The following is an 8,176-nucleotide window of genomic DNA, read 5'->3' on the forward strand; positions in this document are numbered from 1 at the left end:
TGCACTTAAGTTCATTATAAACACACTGAGATAATTTAATGATAAAACATCAGAAACATTCATCCTCCAGTAGAGTTCATTTTATGATTAAACACAGCAGCTGTACGAGGCCCCCCAGAGGCAACAAGAGGAACTACAGCAGAGGATTAGACGTACACCTTTTAATGTACAACCTCTAAAATCCAAGCTGTTTATCCTTCAGTCAGAATGGATTTTTTGGCATAACGTGAAGCAGAATACTGGAATGTGTTTAAAAAAAAAAAAGCAAGCCAGGGTTGTAAAAAAGGCCTATAACCCCTTAAATCGAATGACTTAGTCCTTGAAATAGAGAGGATCTTTATCACGAAGTTTGAAGAAAATCTAAAAAGAGGTATTACAATCAAAACAAGGAGGAATATAAAAATATAAACAGTAAATAAAAAAGTCTCCTGTGTGGTTGAGCTAGAAGATGAAGTCACAAAATAATACCAGTCCTTTGGGGAATATGAATGTATTAATCTAACTTTAAAGTAAAGAGAAAAATCTCAAATATATTTTCAGCATCAAGTCTGTTTTTATTTCAAACTAAATGTTGTCCCAAGTACTCTGTCAGAAGCAGACATACATCTGAGCTTTTACATCTCTGCAAAACAAAGTCCTCAAACTATAAGTCTTAACATTTCAAAAACAAAATAGCAATAAAATAACTGCAAAAATAAGACAGATTTTCTCTTTTGATTTCTTTAATACATCTTCTCCATAAACACCCACACAAAGTTTTCAAACATATATGGGTCCCTTTTAGTTAACAGTCACATCTTTAATCGTACATAAAAAACATCCAGCTGTTAAGGATTTAATACAACACAATAAATGTCTCTTTCTAAGAAATATTTTTTTTAATCATCATTTGAAGCTCTGTGCGTCTGCTCTTAAGCAGATAAGCAGGTTAAAATGTTTCCAGTATCACATATAAAAAAATCATTGCATTAAAAACCTGCAAGAAAGTTCAGAAAACACAAAGAAATGTTAAGTGTAATTATTCAGAAAATTGCTATATATATATATTTTTTTTTATTTTTTTTATTTTTTTTGCTGCAGTTAGATTTTAAAAATCTGATAAGCACTGGGTTTTAAAAGTGACTTAAATGTCTGGCTTTAGTGCAAAAAAAAAAGAAAAAAAAGATGATATTACTAGAAATGGCAGCATCAGAATCAGAATGTCTTTATTGTCCCGTGAAGAGAAATTAGTGTTGCAGCAGGGGCACAAAGAAGACAAGGTATACAATGACAACATCAGCAGAAAGTCTAAACATCAGACAAATTAAAAAACAGCACAATATAAGAAACACCACACACATACAGAAAATTACCAGGTTTTAGTCTAGAGCTCATACCAAAAATGGAAAATTACTACCAGGTAATGCAAAAAGTGCAATGTGTGAATGTGCAAATGAGTAATAATAGTGCAAGAAGAACAGGAGCAAACCTAAGGGCTAATTGCTGTTGAGAAAATAAATTGCACTAGTGATAAAAGAGACCTGAAGTAAAGAGAAAATTTATTCACTCAAACTGTCATCAGAAAACTTTCAAAAGTTGACAAAACGAGCCACAGTGGTTATAAAGTGGTTAATTGACATCAGAACTAAATAGTGCATTTCCTCTGTCACTGTTTTAAACATGTTTCCACTGTTCAGCTCTCTGGAGGCCTCGTTGGATAAACTGAACAAAACAGACGAAGGAGGGTTCCCACTTGACAACCTTGGTGAAGTCCTGGTTTCTTGCTACCCATCTGTCTGCACAGTTGACTTGAATAGTAATGGATTGGGGGTTTCTTTACTGAGCGCTGATTCTCTTTGTAGGGAACAAAAATCTTGTGTTTCTTCAGGGAGAATATGGTTTAATAATATTTTATACACCTGCTCCTTTGCTGAGATTTTGGATCATAGGAAATGTCTCGCTGATCTCTGGAACAACTGTTAGAAAAGAAAGAGGATATATACATTTCAAAATAACTGAGAAGTTGTTGCACAACTGGTTAATGATTTTCTGTTTTAAATCATACATTTTCTATCATAGATCATCATATTTTAGAAAATGTTAAATAGCATCTCATTACCTTTACAGTCTGGTTCTTCCATTTCACACTGATTAAAGTTCCAAGATAAAAAAAGAGGAATTACAAAACAATAAAAATCCTGCTGTTTTTAACTACTGTAGTCAAACACCATCACCTGAAACATGAACTTGAAAAGTGTACAGATGTTCATTATACCCATATATTTCTTTCCACATAGCCTATATACTAAGTATGTTTTTAAAGTCAAGAATAAGATAGCTCAACAAAGTGATGTTACAATTTCTGCTAAAATTTAAAAAAAATATATATATACAGGCATGTTTTGCATGTTAAAAATGAATAATCCACATTTGAGAACTATGTTTATCTTTTTATTTGTCTTATCAAACATTTAAGAGAAAATTTAGTTTCTTACCCTTTTCTATTTCTTTCTCCCATTCTGTATCTAAGACAGAGAAAAGCATGTTGTAAATCAGTCATTTATAATGTGATCATCATTAAACATTAATCATGCTTAAGCAGAGTGTCACCTCCATAAATGTGACAGTGGAGCAAACTCAGACATTTTCATATGACTTTTATCAAATCACTGATTGTATTTAATCAAGATTTCTTTGTAGTTTAATATTACTTATTTAGACTAGTAAATCTGGTAGAGAAAAACTATTAAAAACAACAAAGCAGTTCCATAATTTCTGCTGAAATAAAAAAGAAATCAGCTGATCAAACTGAATTATTGTTTTTTTTTATAGATACTATATTAGTTGTGCTAAATACATACATTTAAAAATATCTAAATTCTGAAATGTACATAAACCACAATGGTGTTTTTTCTCATGATTAAGAGCACATTTAGTTTCTTACCCTTTTCCAGAGTACCTGTGTATTGGACAGAGAAAAGCATGTTATAAATCAGTCATTCATAATGTGATCATCATTAAACATTAATCGTGCTTAAGCAGAGTGTCACCAAAGATGGATCCTGACAGCAGAACAAACTCAAACATCTTCATAGGACTCTTATCACATTACTGATTGTATTTAATTAAGGATAATTTTCTGTGTAAAATTAAATATTTGTTTTCATAAATCTTATAGAGCAAAACTATTGAGGAAACAACAAAGTGATGCTACAGTTTCTGCTGAAATAGAAAAAATTATTTAATGCATGTTAAAAAGTGAATAATCTTTATATTGAACTATGTTTCAACATACTTTTTTATCAAACATTTAAGAGAACATTTTGTATCTTACCGTATTGTGCTCCTTGCCTTCTTTCTGTATATGAGAAAGAAAAGCATGTTGTAAATCAGTCATTAATGATGTGATCATTATCAGTCACTGACCATGCTTTAACATTGTTTTATATTTGATAGTGACAGTGGAAAGAACATAAGGTACTCCTTCATCAGACTTAAACCACAGAACTGATCTGTAGGTTATTTTGACTTTTTGTTTAAAATCAAATATTATCGCTTATAAATTTGTTAGAGCAAAACTACTGAAAGAACTCATTATTACTGAATATTTTAATCTACACAATGAATTCTGGCTTCTTACCCCTGATGTGTTTGTAGATAAAAACAGCAAACAGAATGACTATTAGCAGAAAAATCAATCCTACTACTGCTACTGGTACAAGGATGGATACCGGCCAGTTCCGTTCTTCTATAAAACAAATGGATAAAACAAAAAGTCAATTGTATTTGGATGATGTTGGTTAATGATTTTGTTTGATATTGTAGTATTGCACATATAAAATGTTGTATTTAAAAAGGTATTAAGATATCTAATCTGTGTTTACAGCGAGGATGTTGCTCAGTGGAACTACTCACGCTCAATGAAGGGTTTCCCACATATAAAGACGGGGTTTGTGATGCTTTCACTGGTTTCATTGCTGACTGGGTTCATCATCAAACATCTATAACTGTGCTCTGTAAAAAACTAAACATTCAGAGAAAGAAAATCACTTAAACAAATTAAGAATAAAAGCTCACCAGCACTGAGGATGACACAGTATGGTGAAGAAAGATCATTAATCATGAACTGAAGTGTTCAAACTCATCAGCTCAGGCTGACAGTGACGTCTTGGGTTTTTCTTACCTCTGTTAGAAGGAACTTCTGGCCTGAAGGTCCCTCCACATCATCTACAAACCACTTATAAGTGATTGGTTCAGCATCTGCAGTGTTGCCTTCACAGGTCAGGTTACAGTTGGTCATCTCAATGTTGCAGGACATGTTAACAGAGGGTTTAGCTACACGAGCTGACAGAAGAAAGAGCAAAACATAAGTAGAAAGTGGACCTGAGATAAAAAGAAAATTTCAAAAACACCTGGAGGTTAAACTTCATTTAAAATTCTCCACTCACAGATAACAGAGAGTTCAATCTTGCTGAAGTCTTCGCCGTTTATTTCTGGTGTGTAGTTTCCGCTGTCGGTCAGTTTCAGTCCTTTGACGGTCAGCGCTCCAGTTTCAGTGTTCACCTCACAACGACCTAAAATCATGAGACATGGTGACGCCAGACAGGAGAGAAAATTCAAAATGGAACAAAAAAGAAGTGGTAAAGCCCTGTTTTTATGTTTCAGCTGCTTTTCTCATTAGTAGACAACTGCTGTAACCAGTAAATTTGGTAAATTTAAAGATTTCTAACCCTCAAACACACAGGAAACACTCTGAAAACACAAATAAAGCCTAACATTCATTGGATTGATCAAATTTATTGAATCAGAGCAAACCAGGGGTTAAATGCTCTTTAAAGGTATTTTAAATATATTGAATTATATTTAAGAGTGATCAAAAATACACTTGAGCAAACCCTTTACTTGAAGTTTTGGGGTGTTTTCTGTGGTAATGTGAAAATTGACGAGCAGAGATTGTAGTATCCATAAGTATGGCTCAGCCTTTGCACAATCTGCTTCTTGTTCTTTTTTTTTGTAACTTTAATTTTTATTAAATTTAACATATTATACACATGTAGCCCACAGATTAACATGCTGGCTTTAAATCTAATTAAAAGAAGTTAAACAGAGGAAAATAAAACAACATTAAAGACACTGTTGGGAGTTAGACCTCTAGTAGTTTGTCTGCTCCTTTAAAATCAACATCTGAATAATTCATCTCTTTATTTTCCTGTTGTAATGTCGCTGTTTTTCTTCCTGAATAATCTTCATTTCTCACACCGGTCATCCATCCATTAGAGGAGATTTCTTAGCTGTAGGGAGAGTTATTTGTCTAAAAAACATATTGTTTCCTCTGCATGTTTTAAATTTGTTGTAGATGACTGATCTGATCTGTGTTTTATTGTTGCTACTCATTTACCCAGGAATGACTGATGGAAATAAGCTTGTAAACCTGGTACAATGCATCTTTTTTAGATTGTTATTTTGAATATTGTCCCTGATGCATTTGTAAGTGAATTTACCTTCAAACTGGCCAAGGCAGTGAACCTCATTCCCACTCCACTCTGCAGCAGTATTATTATTATTGTGTTTCCACTCTATGTGTTGGATAGCACCAGTCATGGGGGGTGGTCTGAGGATCACATCTTCACCTTCAGCTCTGTAAACCAGGTCAGCTGTAAATGAAAAAACAATGTCATTTTTCAGTCATACTATTTAACTATTTTAAGTATTTTCTCTTATCAATATTACATTTTAATGCCATGAACCATTTTTTACTGCAGAGGAGGGGGGTTGACTGGCTGCTTGGTATGACTAAGGTGCTAAATAGTAAACCAAAATTGGGTGCTCTTGGAAAACAGGGAGAAAAAACTGTCAAAAAAAGGGGAGAAAACCAGGCACTCCAAACACAAAAAAGTGCAAATGAGGAAGGAAATACTAAAAAGCCTTTATTGTAATGGCCAAATCATTAGAAAGCCAACATGTTTCGACCAAACTGGTCTTCTTCAGGGCTCACAAACATTTGTGGTGTGGTCACAGCTCTATGTAGACTACAGCCAATAAGGGCAGTCACATGAATCAGAGACGAGAGAAGCCAGGTGAGACTTTACAGGACTCACTGATCAGGTTTCGCCACTCCCAATACATGTTGGCTTTTTAATGATTTGGCCATCACAATAAAACCTTTTTAGTACTTCCTTCCTCATTTGTGTTTGGAGAACCATTTATTACTGCTGAGAAAAAAACATACTGTTAAAGCAGGCAGACTGAATTGACTGCTCTACATTTTCGACAGTTGTAGTCACTTTTAAATCATTTTTCTTCACACAAAAAAATGAATTTAAATAAACACATATATAACTAAGATGAGAGATTTCAAAACACAATCATAAGTCTATGTTACAGAACAGTAATAGTCAGCCTTTCCTCACAGCTTCAGTTCCTTAAAATACATTTCCCACGTCTTAACTTTTCAGTAATCGAGAAATAAAGTAAGTAAACGAAACTTGGATTAAACTGACAGGCCGCAAACATCATGGCACATCTCCTGAATGTTGACGCACCTAAAAGTTAAGGAATGGTTTACATTTGACTCTACACACTTCATATCAGCCACAAAATGGATTTTTTAAATCTCCAAAGCAACACATGTTGTATTATTAACCCAGAGAACGGATTTTTATATCTCCTAAACAATTGTAATATTTAGTAGCATTTCAGCACTTACCGTCGTTGGGTGACACAGAAAAAAAGAACAGGAAAAATAATCCCAACGGTTTGAGTGCGCGCCACATCTTTTTCACGGGATACACCGACACAAAAGCTACGTGGACCACTCTTTTCTGAGTATTTTAACTAATTACAGCTAGCAGAAACTTCTTAAACAAGTATACGAGACGTGAAATTCGACGGTTGTTCGACACGGCAGTGATGGGTCGTTTGTGAACGATCCAGTTCAAAGAGCCGACTCATTTACATCAACCTTAAAGTACGGATCCCAACTGAGAACCGTTTATTATCATTCTTACTTTTTACTGTAATATTTTTTTTTATATAGCGTTACGTGTGTGTGTTATGTGACCGATTAATAGGGACAATCTTTTTTCCACTCTACCATAGGCAAAACATGTTCAAGGAACACAAATATAATGGTGTAACATTGAAGTATTTCAGGTGTGTCATACAGCTCAGCCAGGAAGCTAATTTCATCTGACTCAGTGTATTTGTGGGAACAAGAAGACGTCAAAAACGAATTGCCAAATTGTTTTTTTTTTTTTTTTTTTAAATTAAAAAGCACAGTGGGAGTAAAATACCAGGGCTGATATAAATAATATGTCAATGTCAAGTCATATGACATTGTTAATTTTGGAAGGTCAAATCAAGCAAATCTTGGAACCATATGTAGATTCAATTGGAATAAATAAGAGCCGACTCTTCTTGCTGAGCGAAATGACATGATCAATTAAAAGTACTAAAATTCCCATCACTAAGGTCAGGTCAGGACCAGAGGAGATGGAAGAGGCAAGCAAAGGGGCGGAGCAGCAGCAGGGCCGCCCCTTCTCAAACTTTGTCCAATCTCCACACAAGCTCTCTGCACTGTCTATGAGATACTGAGATTCAGTGTTGAAAAGCAAGGAGAAAACCTCAGGTCAAAATCTAATCAGTTCATCATTGAATCAGAGTGGATATTTATAAAAAAAAAAAACCTCTGAAAGCAATTTTGACCTTTCACATTCACAAAAATGTAAAAACATAAACATAAAATTTAAAAAAGTCTGCTGTATGGTTGAGCTAGAAGATAAAGTCTCAAAATCCCCCCTAGTTATTCAGATCAGTCCTTTGGGGAATGTGAATTTCTTAATCTACTTTTACAGTATAGAGAAAAATTTAAAATATCTTTTCAGTTTTAAGTTACTTTAAATCAAATTTTGCCCCAAGGAGATAGACAGATACTAGAGGTTTTAAATCTCCACAAATAAAAGTCCTCAAACTATAAAAGTTCTAATATTTGAAAAACAAAATAAAGAAATAACTTTAAAAAAATTAAAGACATTTTCTCTTTTGGTTTTCTTTTTTAATACATTTTTCCATCAACATCCACGCACAGTTTTCACACATGTATGGGTCTCGTTTAGTTAACAGGGTCTTTAATCGTACATAAAAAAACCTTCAGCTGTAAGAAATAATGACTGGACTCAGTTATTTCCAACATTCACTA

At 33.8% G+C, this 8,176-nt stretch overlaps 1 protein-coding gene across 2 annotated transcripts; it reads right to left on the bottom strand.

The window, feature by feature from the left end:
• Positions 1 to 531: 531 nt before the first annotated feature.
• Positions 532 to 6,893, bottom strand: LOC121506663. Of its 2 annotated transcripts, none has more exons than XM_041782496.1 (11): positions 6,686 to 6,893; positions 5,481 to 5,633; positions 4,428 to 4,553; positions 4,163 to 4,323; positions 3,895 to 4,003; positions 3,620 to 3,727; positions 3,314 to 3,337; positions 2,924 to 2,938; positions 2,475 to 2,504; positions 2,099 to 2,126; positions 532 to 1,955 (listed from the first exon to the last, which is right to left on the bottom strand). In XM_041782496.1, exons 1-10 carry the CDS (start codon positions 6,750 to 6,752, stop codon positions 2,122 to 2,124), a joined length of 798 nt encoding a protein of 265 aa, XP_041638430.1. In that variant the 5' UTR covers positions 6,753 to 6,893; the 3' UTR covers positions 532 to 1,955; positions 2,099 to 2,121. The 2 variants fall into 2 exon arrangements, with proteins under 2 accessions (XP_041638430.1, XP_041638431.1); XM_041782497.1 differs by lacking the exon at positions 6,686 to 6,893 and adding an exon at positions 5,710 to 5,934.
• Between the last annotated feature and the right edge of the window lie 1,283 nt (positions 6,894 to 8,176).

Source organism: Cheilinus undulatus, unplaced genomic scaffold (genome assembly GCF_018320785.1).
Source record: "Cheilinus undulatus unplaced genomic scaffold, ASM1832078v1 Contig6, whole genome shotgun sequence".
Lineage (NCBI taxonomy): Eukaryota > Metazoa > Chordata > Actinopteri > Labriformes > Labridae > Cheilinus > Cheilinus undulatus.